Source organism: Pleurodeles waltl, chromosome 5 (genome assembly GCF_031143425.1).
Source record: "Pleurodeles waltl isolate 20211129_DDA chromosome 5, aPleWal1.hap1.20221129, whole genome shotgun sequence".
Taxonomy (NCBI): domain Eukaryota; kingdom Metazoa; phylum Chordata; class Amphibia; order Caudata; family Salamandridae; genus Pleurodeles; species Pleurodeles waltl.
The window spans coordinates 197,240,717-197,262,062 of NC_090444.1; the positions used below are offsets into that span (position 1 = coordinate 197,240,717).

The window sequence follows — 21,346 nt, forward strand, 5'->3', positions numbered from 1 at the left end:
GATGATGGCAGTAACAGGCACAGGTTGTGAGGTGGTGTTTGGGTAAATGCTGATATTAGGCAAGGAAAACCTCTGTATCGGCTGAAATCTAGGTAGCACCGGCAAACATATTAATGTTTCACCTAATATTTTGTTCCTATTGTTGTAGGAATGTTCAACTCTAGTGTGCCTTTGGAATACAATGTTTTGCTAAATCCTGGAAGTAATTGCTCCGAAACTCGTGCGGTTGGAGAAATGAATTCGGTTGTTTTAGGGGACCTTACACCATATACTCGATATGGAATTAGAATACAAGCGTGCCAAGAAGGTAAGCAAATACTTTTGTAAAAGTATGTATCCCTGTGTACAAGCAATTATCTGTTTTACTCTGGTACAGCTGTGAAGTAGCTTTTAATGTCTATGAGAAGTTTGAAGCATAGCATGCCCACACTGATTCATCGTGAAGCAATCTGTGTTTTAATGTGATTTTTTGATCGAAAGTAGGAGCAGCTTCTCGAACGTGTGACTAAGGTCTGGTTAAATTCTACTATCTGCATTTTTGCAGGTGTAATGTGACAATGACAATGCTTATAACTGATCGTAAATAAATAACTGTATAATCCATATTTAGACATGTGCTGGGCAGTTACCAGCAGTGAACAGTTGTACGTACTGGATAAGTACAAGACTGGTCATTGGGCAGGCCACGACTGAATCGTGTTTCCTGCTTCTTTGAATGATATGTTTTGATTTATGGTCAATGACGTACTTTTGGTTAATTGTTACATTGTTATAAGGGCCAGGGAAGCCCATTGTCCCACAAAGTGACTCAACCCCAGTCTATTTTTATCTGGCAGATTTAAAGCATAGGTCCTCACTGGGGTTTGAGAGGTATTTGTCTGTCTTTGAAACTGTGAGAATAGAAAACATTATTTTCAGTTTCTAATGGGAGAATGGATTGCCAGAGACATAACTGGATCATGGAATGATCATGCTCCTAAAGGTAGTTTTTGCAATTGCAGACACAATATTGTCAATGATAGTGCGCTTGTTCCTTTTCCAACGTATGACTGAATGAATGTAGGTATTTAGGGTCCGTTGTATAATGTATATAGGAGCTACGTTTCTGCTTTGCTGTTGGGCTAGTGATATTTCAGAGCATCCCACATTAATACAGGGTTATGGAGAACTCAGGAATTTACACAAAACCAATTCAGAGGATTGATTCACATTGAAAATTTATGTATTTCTTTATGGCTTTGCAAATTGTGTCTATACGTTTGTTTTTTACTTTTAAAACTCTTGTTCACTCCTTGGTGCTACGAGAACGGGTAAAATAAGGAAAAAAAATCTACCAAGCCAGAGAAGTAGAAAGAGAAAATTAATGAAGTATTAACAGAACAGCACAGTGCTGAGCGCTCTTCTGAAAGTCAGCTGGCTTTCCTGAGTACAGACTGAGCCTGGCTACAAAATGCTGGCTCTGGGAGGGTTATTAAGAAGCTTGGAAGGGCCTTCAAAATTCATGTAGGAAGCGAGCAGGAAATCAACAAAAGTATTTTGAGAGATCTGCTTTCCAGACACTGACTCAGGGTTAGGGGATCCATTCTTTGGTGGAGTTTGGGAACATCCATGACAGTTTAAAAAAAAAAAAACACTATGGGCTTGATTTAGAGTTTGGCGGAGGGGTCACTCCGTCACAAACATGGCAGATATGCTGTCCGTCGTGTTACAAGTTCCATAGGCTATAAATCCATCACATTTGTAACAGAGTAACCCCCTGCACCAAACTCTAAGTCAGGCCTTAAGTTCAGTCACATTGAACAAATGAGAATATGATTTATAGCTAAAGGGAGGCAGGTTCATCTTTAAGGAATTTTGGGAAAAGCTGGCAATTGGTCATTTTGAAGCACATTGGGCCAGTAACACAATAGGTTATAAACAGTTTCACATGGAAAGAGCAATTTGTCCATAAAGGTTACTTTAAAAAACACATGGTATATTTAAAATAAATCAAAGAAGCAGTGATCAGAAAATGTCAGGGTTTGAGTAAAAGGCACGGAAGAGAATGATTTTAAAATGCCTTTAGAAAAGGGGCCTTTTTATAACAATGTTGTGCCTACAAAAGTGAGTAAGGGCTGAAAAGAAGTCAATCACATGCCAAGCCAGCCATTATAATTGAGGTATTTCTGGCATGTGATTGGCCCAGCGCTACCACCCTTTCAGAGACACAAGGTATGAAAAATAACTACCATTAATCATCAATAGGTAGTGTACTATTAGTGTACTCTGGACACAGGCTACTTTGAGCCTTGCTCCCGCTCAGGATGCTGGATCCTTGTGAGAAACTAAAGAAAGTTGTAGCTGTCCAAGCCAACAATGTGCTTTCACCTCCGAGTTCTCTGGGATACATGTAGATGTCCACCATGTGTCGTATGTCTAACTGTAACCTGGAGATCTTGGCTTGGAGATTGGAGACTCGGCTGCACCTCTATTATGAATGCCAAGTCAGACAGACAATAACAATAGCCCATGTCATTGCTAGTGATCATGAAATGAGGCGATTAGGCAGAGAGCAGGAGCCTCAGGCAGACGTGGAACATAAAAAAACACAAACAGATACCTTTAGACTTATGAACAGGCCAAAAAGTTCCCTTTTGTAGGCCTGGAACAGACAGTTATAGGTAAACTGTTCTACACTTCAGAGCTCTAAAATTGCAATGAATGGCCTCCTATATGCATCATTTGTAATATTAGTTCTTTCATCAGTATATGGGTGTTTAAAAACTATTGGTGATAAATAATATCCGTTAAGTCAAGATTTTTCAAACCCATAATATATTCTGTGCATTAGCCAGCATACTTTAAATGTAACACTTTGCTTAAAGGGCAGTGTTAGACCTGACAGCCTTAGGGTGGTCACCCCTAACTTTTTGCCTGCCTCCCTCCACTTTTTGGACACTGTTTTTGCTGGCTTTTAGACTCTGCGCACTTTACCACTGCTAACCAGTGCTAAAGTGCATATGCTCTCTCCCTTAAAACATGGTAACCTTGAATCATACCTGATTGGACTATTAATGTACTTATAAGTCCCTAGTAATGTGCACTCTATGTGCATAGGGCCGGTAGATTAAATGCTACTAGTGGGCCTGCAGCACTGGTTGTGCCACCCACTTAAGTAGCCCCTTTTCCTTATCTCAGGCCTGCCATTGCAAGGCCTGGGTGTGCAGTTTCACTGTCACCTCGACTTGGCATTTAAAAGTACTTGCCAAGCCTAAACCTCCCCTTTCTCCACATATAAGTCACCTCTAATGTGTGCCTTAGGTAACCCCTAGAGCAGGGTGCTGTGTGGGTGAAAGGCATGACATGTACCTGTGTAGTTTACATGTCCTGGTAGTGTAAAACTCCTAAATTCGTTTTTGCACTACTGTGAGGCCTGCTCCCTTCATAGGCTAACATTGGGGCTGCCCTCATGCAGTATTGAAGTGGTAGCTGCTGATCTGAAATGAGTAGGAAGGTCATATTTAGTATGGCCAAAATGGTAATAGAAAATCCTGCTGACTGGTGAAGTTGGATTTAATATTATTATTCTAGAAATGCCACTTATTAGAAAGTGAGCATTTCTTTGCACTTAAATATTTCTGTGCCTTACAATCCACGTCTGGCTGGGCTTAGTTGACAGCTCCTTGTGCATTCACTCAGACACACCCCAAACACAGGGTACTCAGCCTCACTTGCATACATCTGCATTTTGAATGGGTCTTCCTGGGCTGGGAGGGTGGAGGGCCTGCTCTCACACAAAGGACTGCCACACCCCCTACTGGGACCCTGGCAGACAGGATTGGACTGAAAGGGGGCCTGGTGCACTTCTTAGCCCCTCTTTGAAGTCTCCCCCACTTCAAAGGCACATTTGGGTATAAAACAGGGCCTCTGCCCTACCTCATCAGACACTTGCTGGAGAAGAAACCTGAACCAGAAACTACATCCTGCCAAGAAGAACTGCCTGGCTGCTCAAAGGACTCACCTGTCTGCTTTCTACAAAGGACTGCTGCCTTGCTGTTGGCCTGCTGCCTTGCTGAACTCTTGTCTGGCTGTGAAAGTGCTCTCCAAGGGCTTGGATAGAGCTTGCCTCCTGTTCCCTGAAGTCTCAGGACCAAAAAGACTTCTCTTTTTCACTTGGACGCTCCGTGCGCCGAAAATTTTGACGCACAGCTTGTTCCGCGGCGAGGAAAACGCCACACACCGACGCTGATCGATGCGACACCTTCGGGACGACCGGAACTTCGACGCACGGCATCGCAAGGACAACACCGTCCGACCTCTAGAGGAGAAATCGATGCGACGCCTGCCGTGAGATCGTAATTTTGACGCGCAGCCCCGCAGAACGACGCGCAGCCGGAAAACAAGCAGGAAAATCCACGCACAGACCCGGGACATCTGGTAATCCTCGCGAACCACAAAAAGAGACTGTCCGCGCGCCGGAAAACGACGCACGACTTCCCCACGTGAAAAATAACGACGCAAGTCCGTGTGTGCTGGGGAGAAATCGACGCACACACGCTTTTTCCACGTATCTCTTCTTCTGTGGCCCTCTGAGGAGATTTTCCACTCCAAACCAGGTACTTTGTGCTTGAAAGAGACTTTGCTTTTTAAAGACTTAAGACATTTTATATCACTTTCCAGTGATATCTCTACAAATTCACATTGCAACTTTATTCGTTTTGACCTACAATTATCCTGATAAATATTATATATTTTTCTAAACACTGTGTGGTGTATTTTTGTGGTGCTCTATGGTGGTATTGTATGATTTATTGCACAAATACTTTACACATTGCCTTCTAAGTTAAGCCTGACTGCTCGTGCCAAGCTACCAGAGGGTGGGCACAGGATAATCTTGGATTGTGTGTGACCTACCCTGACTAGAGTGAGGGCTTTTGCTTGGACAGGGGGTAACCTGACTGCCAACCAAAAACCCCATTTCTAACAGGCAGCCATTGTAATTATCTTCTGCCATCATTAATGTGGTCAAATCTGCACAGCCCAATAGCCAACCTGACAGTGAAGGTCTGGATTCAGTGTAGATTGGCAATGGCAGTGTCAGGCAGACCCAAGTAGATCACATTGCAATAATCAAGTCACAAGAGAGCCCACACCAAGATAACACTGTTGTGTGTTTCCTTTGAAAAGCATGGAAGACCTTTTGCCAAAATATTTAGGATGTGTAAGAAGGAAGAAGTAACAGAATTATTCTGTTTCACCAGGGAAAGATTGTCATGGATCCACACCCCAAATATATTTTTGCTAGAACTGATAGTGAGGAGTCCTGCCAGTGGAGTTTGTTGTTACCTATCACCATTAACTTAGTTTTCCTTTTTACTATTTAAGAAAGGTGGCACTCAACTAATATTTAATGTCATATAAAAAGTTGTTTCACATACACATGGAAAAATTTGAATAGGGTTAGTCCTGGCATCCTTGGTGTTGTTCCCCTAACGTTTTGCCTGGAGATCTCCTATTCTTCCTGATTTTGTTTTTGCTGGCCAGAGGATTCTGTACACGTTACCACTGCTAATGTTCTTTTGCCCTTTCCCCAAAACGTTGTAGTATTGTCCTATCCCAAATGTTCATGTTAAATTAAATTTTACGTCCCAAGTAGAGTGCACTACATGTGCCTAGGGCCTGTAAATTAAAAGCTTCTAGTGGGCCTGCAGCACTGATTGTGCCACCCACTTAAGTTAAGTAGCCCTTTAAACTTTTCTCATGTCTGCCACTGCAGAGCCTGTGTGCAGTTTAGACTGGCAAGTCGACCTGGGAAAGTGAAAGTTTTGCCAGGCCCAAACCTTCTTCTTTTATACATATAAGTCACCACTAAAGTAAACCCTGTGCAGCCCCAAGAGCAGGGTGCAGTGAATTTAAAAAGTTGGACATGTACTATTAGGTTTTACATGCCCTGGTAATGAAAAAGTTGTACATTTGTGTTTCACTACTGCAAGGCCTATCCCTCCCATAGATTAACACTGGGATTACTGTATTACATCATATAAGTGTAATTCACAATCCGGAAGAGATAGACTGTTTGGATTTGGTGTCTCTGGAATCACAATTTAGAATTGCAACGTACAATGAAGTTGGATTTTACATCTCAATTCTAAAAATACCACTTTAAGAAAGTTGGCATTTTCTTACTTTAGCCATTTGGTGCCTACTGCCTGTCTCTCATCACATGTCTGGGATGGGGTGCTGGGCTTTGTGTATCCCTCCTAGACAACCACACACAATGGGAGCTTAGGTGCAGTGCTTAATTTGAGCTGCTGGTTTCCGGTGCCGGGCACCGGCACTTATTTTTGAGGGCCGGCACTTATTTTTCTGCCTCAAGCATTTACTGTGAGCAAAAGACACATATGGGAAAGAAGGAGGAAGAGAAAAATGAAAAAGCGTCACAATGGGAGAAAGCAGAAAGCTGCAAGAGTGAGCTGAAGGGGCAGGGAGTGGCTGTAAATGGATTAAAGTGGCCTGAGGTGGTTCCAGGATTACGCTGCCTCAGTATTCCGTTCTCACACATTTAATCGCAGCTGCCGCGTGTTTTAGAGGAGAGTTTTTGGAACCCGCACATTTTTATTTACAAATTAAGCACTGTTTAGGTGTGACCTGATAGGCCTTGATGGGCCATCCTAGTAGGATAGACGGGAGTAGCTGGGCACAGCCTCACTTACACCTAAATAGGCAGTGTCCTGTCCTCACACAAAAGGTTACATAACCCCATGTAGTGAGTCTGGCGCGAGGACGGGCATGACCTCTGTGCACTTCAAAGGCCTTTCTTCAAAGTCTCCCCACTTCAAATGCTGAACAGTGTAAAAGTACTTGACCTCTCACACCACCACTTCAGTACACTTCTGGACCTGTGGATACTCTGCCAGGAAGAAGGACTCCTGTGCTGCTTAAGGGCTGCCCCACTGCAGGACTGCTGTTTGATAGACCCATGATCTGCTGTGCTGACCACTGCCTGCTGTCCTCTTGCCTGGGAGTGAGAAGGACTGGACCTGAATCTTTCCAAACCAGAACCCAGAGTGATTCTAAGGGCTAGTCGGCTGGCCTCCTGATCTGAAGTCTCAGGAACTTAACAGACGTCCAGCTCCGTGCTCCTGCACCTAGACTCTGCCATCTGTGACTTTCCTGCCAAGTGGTGCCACTCCAGTCCTGGATCCTTGGAAGTGGGCCTAAGGTACTTGCTCCAGTGGGACCAACTCATCCTCTGTTGCAGAAGCAGAACTGATGGATTGCCGCTGGTGAGTCGAGAAAATTGATGCATCACCTCTATTGCGTGGGTCAGAATCGATGCAACCAGACTCGCATCACCTCTGTACCTTGCATCTTGAAACCAGTGCATTGCATTCAGAAACAACACTGCAGAGCTTTTCTCAGGTCCTTGCATCCGAGTCAACGGTGGACTTGAGGATGTCGCCTACACTACGCATCACAGCACCTGCACTCATCAGAGCTGATGCATTGCCTTGACTGCCCAACACATCCTCAACATCAGCCTTCCCATTGCAAGCTCCAGTGCCTGAGTCCTTGATGTCAATACATCAGGAACCAGCACCGCAGCCTCACCGCATCTTGGAACTGACACATCGCTGCTGTTGCGTGGAGAAAATCAAAGATTCACCTGTACTGCATGGTTCAGAACTGAACCATTGCTCCACAACCTGGATTTAAGGTACTTTGGTTCAGTGGGCCCAACAGGGTCCCTGTAGCCAAGCCACACTCCATCGCGATCAGCCTCAACTTTTGTCTTTGTCCTGGTCTTGTGTGACCAGATATCCCTGGTTGGAGTCTTTGGCTTCTAAGCAATGTTTTACAGTTTATTCTTTAAAAAATCATAACTCAAGTTCAGCTCATTGGATTGTTGACTTTTTGGTTTTGTTTTATTTATTAAATTGTTATAATTTTTTTATTTGGTGTGGAATCCTTTTTGTGTGGTGTTTTCATTGTTTTACTGTTTGAACTGTTGCACAAACACTTTACACATTCCCTTCAAGTTAAGCCTGACTGCTTTGCGCCAAGCTTCCAGAGAGTGAGCACAGGTTAACTTGAGGTTTGCTTGTGCCTTACCCTGACAAGAATTGCGGTTGCTGCTTGAGCAGGGCTCACACCTGAGTCAACCAACAATCCAATTTCTAACAGATAGACAAGCTGAGATCTGTGAAACTCTGTTGAATTCTAAGCAAAACAATTTCCTACTGTTATTAAAGTGCCAGCCTACTTAAGTCTCTGAGGATTGTGAGATCAAATGTATCAAGTGCTGAGGACAGGTGAACTTAAATCAAAGGCCTGCATCACCTAGAACTGTTACTCTTTTTAACTATCAACGATCAGCAATAGAAAACACTTTTCCTCTGCCTGGGCATAATCCAAGATGTCATGGCTCAAATAATGTAATAGTCTCTGAAAAATCAGAGTTGTGTGCTAGCAGACATTATTACACAATTTTACTAAGCACAGGTAACAAGGTGGTAGGACAATAGCTCTCACCTTTGTGGCATCAAAATTGTTTCTTTTCAGAAGAGAGAGAGACTACTCCCAAGTTTTATATGTCACAAACATGGCCTGTACTGAGGGATTCATTAAAGGTACTAGTGATATATTTCTGTAAACCTGGAGACAGAGTTAAGTATTGATAGACGATAGAGATCCATAGAAGAACCTGACTTGGACTCCTCAATGCCTTATTTGACCAATTTGGGAGTCATTAAAAAACTGGTTCAGGTGTTGGAGACACTGTCAGGGGCTCTAGTACGGTAGAAAGTTATCGGTTAGATTGCCTGTTTGCTCCTTTTATGCCTTGGTATATCCCTTGTATTTTGAAGATGAGAAAACCTGACAGTTAATTCCAAATGTTTTATTTTGATACAGTCCTGGTTATTGAATGTGTTTAGATGGAAAAGAGTTGCCTTAAAGAGTTGTTATTTTCTTAGATTCTTTTGTTTAAGTATTGGGAGGTTTTCCTTGACCAGACAAATTCTGTATATTTTTATCTGTGCTTATGCTATCGAACATCTGAGTTAGAGCCAGACCTGCACCATCCGTTTTCCAGTCTGAGCACTTTAACTTGTTTACCTTTAAGGACATCAGTAAGTCATGGATGCTTTACTATGTGTGCATTTTAAATGTGCAGATTTTATAGGAACTGCACTTTAAACACCAAACAGAATTGTTGAATGGGATAAAAACTAATGTTGCAAACACTGTTATAATTTGCATCTTCTCCACACATTGCTTATGACAGCACTCTTGACTTGTTAAATGACATAATTGATGACATCTCAAATGACATTATCCAGTGATTGTGACAGTGTCCCACCTGTGGCCAGTTTTCACCAAACAAGTGATAATGGACATAACCTTTGACCACATGCTGGATACATGGTCAAGTCACCCACATTTGGTGAATGTTACCCTCTTTTTATTGGTATTCACTCACCTAACAAATAAAATGCCTCCATTGACAATAAATAGGGTCACTTTCTTTTTAAACCTTGAACACCCACCAAAAAGAGTTTAAAGGATTACCTCTTAAAGACTTCACATTACCGGCAATTATAAGTCAAGAGGTTGATAGGTACGCATTTGTGACTCAACATACACCTTCTGTCATGCCCTATGTTCAAGTCTCCATAGTTTAGTAAAATAGCCTGTGCACATTACCATGACAGGAACAGTGGCACTTAACTATAGAGCCATCCTTACAATTCCAGTGTGAGATAAACCATCTCTAAGTGGGACACCACTACATTCTACAATATTCAACAATTACAATGCCTCAAAATCTTCAGTGAACTTCTGGTAACAGACATTCACACCTTATAAACATCCCTGTCCCAAGCACTGTGTAGGAAGGTGGCTCTGTATATACTTCTCAAAGTAAGAGATAGCGTGCACAGAGTCCAAGGGTTCCCCTTAGAGGTAAGATAGTGGCAAAATTAGATAATTCTAATGCTCTAATTTGTGGTAGTGTGGTCGAGCAGTAGGCTTATCAGAGGGTAGTGTTAAGCATTTGTGGTACACACACAGGCAATAAATGAGGAACACACACTCAAAGACATTTACTCCAGGCCTATAGTTTTTATGTAGAAAAATATATTTTCTTAATTTATTTTTAGAACCACAAGTTCAAGATTTGAAGTAAATACATAAAATGCAAGGTACTCCACATAGGTAAGTTAGGAACTTTGAATTAGAGCAATAACATATACAGTTTTTGTTAAAATGGCAATAAGCTATTTTAAAAGTAGACAGTGCAAAAATCAACAGTTCCTGGGGGAGGTAAGTATTGGTTAGATTGTGAGGTAAGTAAGACACTTACAAGTTTCAGTTCCTGGGCATAGGCAGCCCACCGTTGGGGGTTCAAGTCAACCCCAAAGTTACCACACCAGCAGCTCAGGGCCGGTCAGGTGCAGAGGTCAAAGAGGTAGCCAAAACACATAGACGCCTATGGAGAACAGGGGTGCTCCGGTTCCAGTCTGCCAGCAGGTAAGGACCCTCGTCCTTGGGGGGCAGACCAGGGGGGGTTTGTAGAGCACTGGGGGGGACACAAGCAGGCACACAAAACACACCCTCAGCAGCACAGGGGCGGCCGGATGCAGTGTGCAAAGCAGGCGTCGGGTTTTGTATTGGTTTCAATGGAGGGACCCGGGGGTCACTCTAGTGGTGCAGGTAGGGCACAGGGGGCTTCTCAGGACAGCCACCACCTGGGCTACGCAGAGGGTCACCTGGGGGTCACTCCTGCACTGAAGTTCGGTTCCTTCTGGTCCTAGGGGCTGCAGGTGCAGTGCTTGGTCCAGGTGTCGGGTCCCTTGTTACAGGCAGTCGCAGTCAGGGGGAGCCTCTGGATTCTCTCTGCAGGCGTCGATTTGGGAGTCCAGGGGGGTCCTCTCAGACTACTCACGGGGTTGCAGTCGCCGGGGAGTCCTCCCTGTGGTGTTGGTTCTCTGGATCTCGAGCCGGGGGCATCGGGTGCAGAGTGTGAAGTCTCACGCTTCTGGCGGGAAGAGTGAGGTCTTTGAAAGTTGCAGAAAAGTTGCAAGTTTGTTGCAGGTTGTTGAGCAGAGCCGCTGCTCACTGGAGTTTCTTGGTCCTGGGATTCAGGGATGTCCTCTGAGGCTTCAGAGGACGCTGGTCCCTGTTGGATGCGTTACTGGTTGCAGGTTTTCGAGTCAGGAGACAGGCCAGTAGGGCTGGGGCCAAAGCAGTTGTCATCTTCCATCGTCTCTGCAGGCTTGTAGGTCAGCAGTCCTTCTTCTTTAGTTCAGGTTGCAGGACTCTGACTTCCTGGGTTCTGGGGTGCCCCTAAATACTAAATTTAGGGGTGTGTTTAGGTCTGGGAGGGCAGTAGCCAATGGCTACTGTTCTGGAGGGTGGCTACACCCTCTTTGTGCCTCCTTCCTGAGGGGAGGGGGGCATCCCTAACCCTATTGGGGGAATCCTCCAAAACTAAGATGGAGGATTTCTAAAGGTAGGGGTCACCTCACCTCAGGGCACTTTAGGGGCTGTCCTGACTGGTGGGTGACTCCTCCTTGTTTTCCTAATTATCTCCTCCAGCCTTGCCGCCAAAAGTGGGGGCAGTGGTCGGGGGGCGGCGGGCATCTCCACTAGCTGGGATGCCCTGTGGCGGTGTAACAAAGGGGGTGAGCCTTTGAGGCTCACTGCCAGGTGTTACAGTTCCTGCAGGGGGAGGTGAGAAGCACCTCCACCCAGTACATGCTTTGTTCCTGGCCACAGAGTGACAAAGGCACTCTCCCCATGTAGCCAGCAACTCGTCTGGTTGTGGCAGGTTGGCAGAAACTGGTCAGCCTAACACTAGAAGTCGGATTGGTATTCAGGGGGCATCTCTAAGATGCCCTCTGGGTGCATGTTACAATAAATTCCACACTGGCATCAGTGTGCATTTATTGTGCTGAGACGTTTGATACCAAACTTCACAGATTTTAGTGTAGCCATTATGGAACTGTGGAGTTCGTGTTTGACAAACTCCCAGACCATATACTGTTATGGCTACCCTGCACTTACAATGTCTAAGGTTTTGCTTAGACACTGTAGGGGCATAGTGCTCATGCACATATGCCCTCACCTGTGGTATAGTGCACCCTGCCTTAGGGCTGTGAGGCCTGCTAGAGGGGTGACTTACCTATGCCACAGGCAGTGTGAGGTTGAAATGGCACTCTAAGGGGAGTGCCATGTCAACGTAGTCATTTTCTCCCCACCAGCACACACAAGCTGTGAGGCAGTGTGCATGTGCTGAGTGAGGCTCCAGGGTAGCATAAGGCATGCTGCATCCCTTAGAAACCTTCCCTAGCATCAGGGCCCTTGGTACCAGAGGTACCAGTTACAAGGGACTTATGTGAGTGCCAGGGCTGTGCCAATTGTGGAATCAAAGGTACAGTTTAGGGAAAGAACACTGGTGCTGGGGCCTGGTTAACAGGGTCCCAGCACACTTTCATTCAAAACTTAGCATCAGCAAAGGCAAAAAGTCAGGGGATAACCTTGCCAATGAGGCATTTCCTTACACACTGTATTACAACAATTAACATAGGTGTGTTCCCATATATCCGCTGGTGGATAATTTATTTTCCCAGAAGCTCTGGCCTTTCTTGCAGATTTTTGCAAGTATTGGAGAGGACCATTTTTGTTTGACATTTCTCCAGATTTTTTGCTTTTATGCTGAAACTGTTTGTGGTGGTCCTAGGACTCTGCACACTTTACTCCTGCTAATGAGTGGTAATGTGCTTGTGCCCCCTCCCCTATTAAATGTGGTAAAAAGGCATACATCTATTTAGCACATTTAGGTGGTAATTATGACATTGGTGGTCAGCTGACTGCCACGCTGGCGATGGCGGTAGCACCATCGCCATGCTGGTGGTAATGACTGCCAAATAATGACCATGGCGGTGTTCCCTTGATAAACAGCCAATGTACCACCCCAACCACCAACGCGGTACGGACACTGAACGTGGCGGAAGCTCCCTTCAGCCAAGAGGAAGACAAGGATCCACTCACCATATTATGACATAGCAGACTACCAGGATTTCCGGGGCATTTGCAACGCCACCAAAAGCCTGGCAGAAACACATCATATAAAAGGAGACATTCACCACCAAGGATACAGAGGAGTCCGCGTCTGCCATGGAACCAGAACTGGAAGTCTTCCCGATGCTGTACCGTGCAATGGCTGTCCAGGAGCACCAACACCAACAAAGACGACGTCAGTGAGTACAGCCGTCTAGCACACAAGGGAGGGAGGGGAGAGTGACACGCACACATGCACAACACACACATACACACACACCCAGAACAATCTGCAGAGTAAACAACAGCAACATAAGCCAGGAATGAAGAAAGCTAGGACACATACCTTAGATCCAACCTCTGTATTTCACTGGACCTGCGCACACAACAACTGAGGCAACTATATACAAAGGGCCATTGGCCAGTCCAATCTCAGCCATAAGCCACAGGGCAACATCCAAGGCCCAAGTTGACTCCTGACAGCCCAGTCTCTCCATTAGGTAGGGGCATCATGGAGATGGTAGTCAGGCACCTCAGGAGGCCGAAGGTGTGGGAGAGTGGAGGGAGTTTCTTTTTGGAAGTGGGGTCCTTGGGCTTGGGAGGGGGTGAGTCTTTGCTCTTCTGTCTTGGGGGCGGAGAAGTGGCTTTGAGACGGGGGGCCGGAGTGCCACCCTTCTTCACCTTAGTGGCAGGAGTACTCTTAGGGGAAGGAACAGGTGTAGATTTGGAGCTGGAGGTACAAGGCTGAGGGGGTGGGACATTTCTCTTACGGGCAGGATGGGGCGGGTGGGGGAGGGGAGGGAAGATTTCAAGGCGGGAAAGGAAGAGCTTCTTAGGACCAAGGGTGCGGGTTGTAGGAGGAGGTATAAGAGTGGAGGTAGAGGGAGTGGTTGTTGGGGGAGGAGGTGTGCTGGATTTGGGTGCAGGTGCATGGACAGTGTGCGTGTGTGAGGTGGATAGCTGTTGGGTGTCTGAGTGGGAGCGTTTATGTGTCCTTGGAGGGGGGCAGACAGAGTGGGGGAGGACAAACAGGACGTGTGGATGGATGTTGTTTGTGGGGTCCGCAAGTGAGGTGGGTGTGCTGCATGAGGCTGTGATGGTGACTGCACATGTGGTGTGTGGGGTGCATAACTGCGGGTCTGCTGTTGTGGTGACTGTGGACTTGACTTTCTCTAAACAGTTGTATACATATTGAACACTGTGTACAATGAGGGTTTCCCATATATCTGTGGTTGGTTGTTAATGTGAACTAGGCTATCTGTGAAGTATATGCTATAGGGTCAATGTTGCCCATAACACATCCTTGTTGTATCTGTGATCCATTAATGATGCTTCATATTACTCTGAGCGATTTTGTACTTATTTCAGGCCTCTAATGCCATAATAGATTATAGAGTAATGTGTACAAAAGCAGCTTGGATGATGTCATCAATGATGTCATTTGAGACTTTATCATTGATGTCATTAATGATGTCATAGGTTATGTTATGAGGGATGTAATATGTAGGGCCATACGCAGTGCATGGCGGGGGTGCAAGCTATACTTAGCTCTGCTAACTTCTATGATGAATTTCTATGGTTTTGAGTTCAAAACATTAATGGTGGCACTGACATATTCACCATTTTATAATGTTATTTTAACCTTTGTTTTTTTCAGTGAATTTCTAGTTTTTTTTTTTTCTAATGTGAACTAATATATTTTTACCATACTTAAAGCATACTCCCCACCGGGCACAGCCGAAGAACTTGGCCTGCAGATTGGCCCTGTTGCAAACCCCAACAGACAGCTAAACCCATGCTGCACACAGCCTTTGGCCCTGCACAGCAGAGGGCTAGCAACGGGGTCTGGCCTGCAGCCAAGTCCTGTGAACAACCCACCCATGGACAGACAGCCCTCTGCATGCAGCCAACCCCATGATGTGCACAGCCTTTTGTCACATGCAGCATGGGGTTGGCCGCAGAGCCTGGCTAGCAGCCAGACTCCGCACCCAACTCCCCTCAGGCTGCCACCCAGAGGTAGAGTTGTGCATGGCATGGGGTTAGCTGCACAGCCTGTCTTGCAGCTGGGCACTGCTTTAAACTCCCCACAAGCAGCCACACCCATGCTGTGTACAGCGTTTGGCTGTATGTAGGGGGGGTTGGCCACAGGACAAGGTCTGATGCCAGGATTTGCTGCCAAAGCCCCAGCAGCCTGCCAAACCCGCACCGTGCACATCCTTTAGCATAGGATTGGCCTTTGGGACTTTGGGGCCCCATCCCATGGTGCCAAAACATATATATACAAATATATATATATTTGTATATATTACGTGGAAGGGGTGCACAGCCCCCTTCCCAACCCTTAGTTGGCACTGGGGACCCCATTTCCTAGGGCCAGTTCCAATAAAAAGGAGACAGGCTGTGTGTGGCTTCCCTCCTGAAGCCTTAAAAGACCTGGGGACCCTAACACTTAAACAGGGGGTGGCATGCAGCCCCGTGTCCACATGCCTTCTTTGGCCCCAGGGATCCTATGCCCTAGGACCAAAATCTAAGGGGAGGGAGGTGTGTAGCCTCCCTCCCAGAGCCTTTTTAGGCCTTGGGATCCCATCCCCCAGGGCCAAATGTAATAAAACAGGGGAGGGGGCATGCAGCCCCCCTTTCTAAGCCTTATCAGGCCCTGGGGACCTCATCCTTCAGGGCCAAAGTCAATTAAAACTGGCATGGGTGTGTGCAGCCCCCTTCCCGAGTCTTATCAGGGACCCCAGCTCCGGGGCCAACGCAATTAAACATGGGAGGGGGCAGGCAGCCCCCTACCACGCCTTATTGGGCCACGGTATCCCCCAGGGCTAAATTTAATAAAAAAGGAGAGAGGGTCATGCACTCTCCCTCTCTAAGTCTTATTAGGACCCAGGGACCCCATACCCTAGGGATGAGAAATTAATAAAGCTAGGGGGGCGTGCAGCCCCTTCCCTGACCCTAATTAGGCTACAGGGACCCCCTCCCCCATGGCTGAATTGTAAATAGCCTCCTAGAGCCAAATTGAGTGAAAAGGGTGAGGGGGCTGTGCGGCCCCCCATCCCTGATCCTTTTCTGGCCCAGGGGACCCCATCCCCGGGGCTGTATATATATTTTGTTTAGTGGGAGAGGACCTGGGGGCCTCCGTTTTAAGTTAAGCAGGTGCCCCAGCGTACCGGCAGGCCGAGCCGGCTCCTTGCATGGTGCGAGAGCAGGCATTGCTTCCTCCCAGAAGGAGCACCTATTTATGCTCTTGAGGCAGGAACAACATGATATACTGTTTCCCTACCTGCATCAGTGCGGGCAGGGAAAAAAATATCAAGTCTGCTCCCAGCTGGCAGAAGCTTTTTTAAATCTTGCAGCCGCTGGCAAATTTGAAAATACTCCTGTCAGAAGGGAGCAAACACATGTTTCCCTGCCTGCACCAGTGTGGGCAGAAAAACTACTGTGTCCAGAGGTGGGCTCCCTGGGACCATTAAAGTTTCATTGAGGGGGCCATGCAGCCCCCTCTCTCTTTGAAGATAAGTTACAGCCCTGGGAGATGAAGTGCCCACTGGCTTGTTAAGGCTTGGGGATAGGGGCCATGTGGCCTGACCTCCCCTTAAAGATATTTTGGGCCCCAGAAGATGGGGTAAATGTGGCAGAAATGGTTTATGGAGGGGGCCGTGCGCCTCCCTCACCTCAAAAATACTTTGGGCCTAAAAAAGATGCAGTCCCCGGGGCTGAAAATGGCTCAGGAAGAGGGGCTCCGCGCCTCCTTCCCTTAAAAATACTTTGGGCCCTGAAGAATGGGGTCCCCAGTGCTGAAAACAGCTCACAGAGGGGGCCTGCGCACCCCCTCTCCTTAAAAATACTTGGCCCCAGAAGATAGGGTCCCCGGGGTCCTAAATGGTTGGGGAATGAGGACCCTACTGACGTCCCCTTATATACAAATTAAAATGAAGCAGCCATGTTGGGGGGTTTTGCTGCGATCCTGAAGAAGTCCCTTTACAGTGCACAGCTTATACCATTTGATATTACATGACTTATACTATGTGAAATCATAGTTTTCATAACAACACTGATAACACCTCAAATGAGATAATTTCTGAGAACACTGTGCATTGTAAAGGTGCAAATTATAGCTATTGTATTGTAGTCTGACAACACTGTGTTCAGATATATGCAAGTTATAGTAATTCGAAGGTGGTGCATACATTATACATTTAAGGTATAACTTTTGAATTTCTAATGTTTGTGTAGTTTAAAGTTAATTTGAATAGAACGAAGAAATAATGTTTTCCTAAATAAGACTATAACTATAACTAACTATAACTAAGAAGTCACCAGTAGGTAGTTATAGTTAAGACTTAATTTCCATAGGAAAAGCGTTTTTTGTTTTGCTAAGTGGCACCGTTTGATTAATCTTCAGGAAGTTGTCAAAACTAGTGTGCTAGTCATTTCAGCTGCTGTCTCGAAAGCTTCGGCATGATTCGGCAAGCGGGGACCGACAAATATTCCTGGGGGCCAGTCAAATATGAGAAGAGGGAGGGAGGCCATGAGACCCTCCTCCCCAGACTGATGTCGGCCCCAGGGACCCACCTCCTGGGTCCCAGCTGGATATCAAAAGGGGGAGGAGGGCCACACATGCCCAAGGTTGATTGTGACCAAATCTCACAGGGCCTGGCTGAAAAATCAAGAGGGAGGTGCGCACGCGGCTCTCCTCCCTGGGCTGATTTTGGGCCCAGGTTCCCCCCATCCCCCTCGGCCTGGCTGTATCTGCAAAGGCCTCACCCTCAAGCCAATAATGGCCATAGGGACCCCATCCCCAGGCCTGCTTAGGCTATGTCCCAGAGTGCCCAACCCCAGGACATAGCACTTTTCCTGCCTGTACTGGTGCGGGCAGGGAAACCTGTGTTTGTTCTCCTTTGGCAGGAGAAATTTAAATCTCACCCCAAGTGGGAGCAAGCATTATTTCCACTCCCAGCGGGCAGGACTTCAGATCTGTTTTCCTGCCTGAAATGATGTGGGCAGAGAAACAGATTTAAAGATTGCTCCCGCCCACAGGGAGCAGCATGTTTTTGCTGCTACCTCCAGGTGAGAGCAGTGCAGGATCCTGCTAGATGGGGGGAGCCAGCTGGGGCCACGAGAGTCTTGGGGCTTCCCCTACGGACCCCAATGACTACACCCACCCTTTGTCTGGGGAGGTAGGATCCCCCGAACTCAGCTCGGGGATGGGACCGCAAAGGGCCTCTCTCCCTTTCCATCTTTGGCCGGGCACTTGGGGGGGATGAGGTCCCTGGGGCTGAAATCGGCCCAGGGAAGAGAGGCCACGTGCCCCCCTTGCACTTCAAATATGTTTCCAGGCCCTGGGGATGGGGTTCTCCTTTTCCATTGTGGGCACTGTGGGATGTGGTCAGTGGGGCTGATATCAGCCTTGGGGGGAAGGCCACATACGTCCTTCGCCATAAATATGGTGCCGACCCCAGGGGAAGGACTTGTGCCCTAAGGCAACTGTAACTCACACCTTTTCCATGCATTGCTAATTATCCCACATATGACATCACTTATGACATCTTTGATAACATCATTCATCATAGCAATGTAACATTTGCAGAAAAACTATTGAGGACAAAACTGTGCATGGTGGGGCGCGAGTTATAGTTACCTTTGGGCACGAGTGATAGTTGCTTCAGATAACCATAACTATAACTGCAGAATTGTTATGGTTTTGTGCAAGTAAATTCGGAACCTGTAACATCCCTGTAACCCTTGATTTTTTAAACAAATTTCTGTGTTTTTTTCTAATTCTTTTTCCTAAGTATAACGCCCCTGTAACCGTTGTTTTTTCAGTGACTCTATATATTGTATTGTATTGTAATAGTATTTATATAGCGCTTACTACCCCTGACGAGGCGTCGAAGCGCTTTTCGGCGAGTAGCATGCTACTCTGGAACCCATCTATATATATATATTCATAAGTATACATTGAAATTACTGTAACCTTGTCATTGAAATCACTGTAACGTTGTCAATACCCTGTCTCACGTGCAGGTTAATAATGTTACAGTAATTTCATTAGAACTGTATAGTGACAATTTGGTTCTTAAGCGCTGGTTTCAGCAACTGATTCTTAAACAAAACTGTGCGACTTTACCAGCAGTCAATACATACCCCGTCATCATTGGCTGCTCCGTCAATTTGCAAAAAACCCACTTTTACAATTGGGGAAGGCTACTTCAAGGAGCACTCAAAGTTCAGGTAGATCGTTTAGGAAATATACAGGGCCTAGCCATCTCCCTGGGTCAAAAAGTGTTGTCTGCAAAAAATTAAATCTGGGGACTACAACGGGGCAGGTGTCTATGCTAGCCATAATGCAAATTAGTTTGCATGTTTGTCTGCCCATGGGGTCTAGCTGCCATACATTGCACAATGATTCTTAAGTTATGACGAAGCTATTCTGCCGAACTTCTTGAGGGGCTTTGGATTTATGAGCCCAGTTAGCACTGGTACGATGGGTACGCCTGGTGAAGCCTGCGGCAGCGTGGCTAATTAACAAAGTTTTATTTTGTATGAAGTGTGTGCACTAAATGAGTTAGCACATCTGTTTCTGACAAAGCCATAGAGAAAGACAGGTAGAGGTTCCCTTGCTAATTCTTGTTTCCATGCAGGTGGCCATTGAGGAAGGCCATGAAATCCACTGCGATGGTGGGTGCTGTTAAAAAATATACCGGCCCTTCTGGAGGACTTTAAGGGCTTCTAAGGGGCAGAAGTGCAGGCTGCCACCGAAATGCATCTGGCTCTGGTTACATAGTGTTTCTGCAGGGCACAAGTGGCCTCCCTTTGGAGGGTGACAAGGACATCCCACGATGTGGTGCAGTCTGTGTTTGCGAGTCCTCTAACTGGGGGATCCAGGGAACATCTCCAAGACCCTCTTTGTCCCTTTCGAAAGAGCTCTGTGTGAGGTGAGGTACTGTGCACTACCTGATAGGTGTTGCAGAGTTAGCATGTCTCTTTGGGACTTTTTGTACATGTATCTGCATCAGGGCACGGGTATCAGCATGTTTTTTCCTTCATGTGCATTGGACCATACCCACATGCTAAATGTGTGCCTCTGCAGTGCAAACTACCAAAATGCTGCACAGTCATACATGTTCTTTCAGCACTGTCACATGTGTGCTATAACCGCAGAAACTGACGGAGATGCCTGTTGATTTTACACAGCATTCTGGTGTTAACCTTGCGATCGTAATGGGTCTAGATGTGCAAAGTGGAATAACATCTTAAAGGTGGAAAGTGTCTCTTCTCTTTGTTATTATCTCTCTTTGCTGTCACTTTATTTTGCTATCTCATTTTGTCATCTTCTCATTTTGTATGCCCCATTCTGTCAAATATCTTCCTTACTCTGTTCTTGTTTTCATATCTCTCCTTATTTGTGAAGATATTCGGGTAAACTGAGAAGCAAAGCATCGCTCTTCAAGTACCCTTTCAGCCATAAGTGACACATATCTATGAAGGGCTATTAAATAAGAGAGAGGAATGAAAAGTAGCTATATGTGGTGATCGCACAGTAGCAAGAAAAATGTTCATATTAACATCCTGCAGATTTAGAGATTTGAGAAGCCTCATTTAACGTGCTAGATCCATTGTGATAGACACACATAAAGGGCCCAATGTATGATGCCTTTTTGTAGTCGCAAAAGGTGAAAATCGATGTTTGCAACTGCAAAAAGGCCAGGTACGATGTACCATCCCTATTTTGCGAGTTGGTATGTGGTTACTGAATCACAAAATATGGATTGTGACTCGCAGTTTGGAAGAGGCATACCGAGGGCATCCCATCCTATTTGAGAGTCGCAATGGTAAGTATGAATGTTTTGTGACTGTGAATGCGGTCGCAAAACAAACACAGTTAACACCAATTTCAAACTGGTGTTAACCCATCCACAGACGAGAAGGTTGTCATCTTGTGAATGGATGCAAAAATATTTTTTTCAGAACAGGCAGTGGTCCGTGGAACTCACTACTCTAAAAAACAAGTGAAAAGAAAACTCTTAATTTTTCTTTTTGTATCCTGTTCTCCTTTAAGGAAAACGGGCTGCATTTAAAAAAGAAAAACTGCTTTATTGAAAAGCAGTCACAGATATGGTGGTCTGCTGAGCCCAGCAGGCCACCATCCATATGAGTGCAGCATTCCCAAACGGGTGGCAAATTGTGACTTGCCTCATGAGTATTGATGAGACCGGTCCCTTGCTACCCATTTGGGAACAGCAAACAGAGTGGTTCACACTGTTGTACATTTTCTTTTGCAACTCGCAATTTGCAAGTTGCA

At 46.0% G+C, this 21,346-nt stretch overlaps 1 protein-coding gene across 1 annotated transcript in view; it reads left to right on the plus strand.

Moving 5' to 3' along the window:
* The window catches only part of USH2A (usherin), a 3,586,186-nt gene that overhangs the window by 3,005,036 nt on the left and 559,804 nt on the right, over positions 1–21,346 (plus strand). Inside the window, exon 59 of the mRNA XM_069233891.1 lies at positions 149–307. Coding sequence (XP_069089992.1) covers positions 149–307 — 159 coding nt within the window. The remainder of the gene's footprint in view (positions 1–148; positions 308–21,346) is intronic.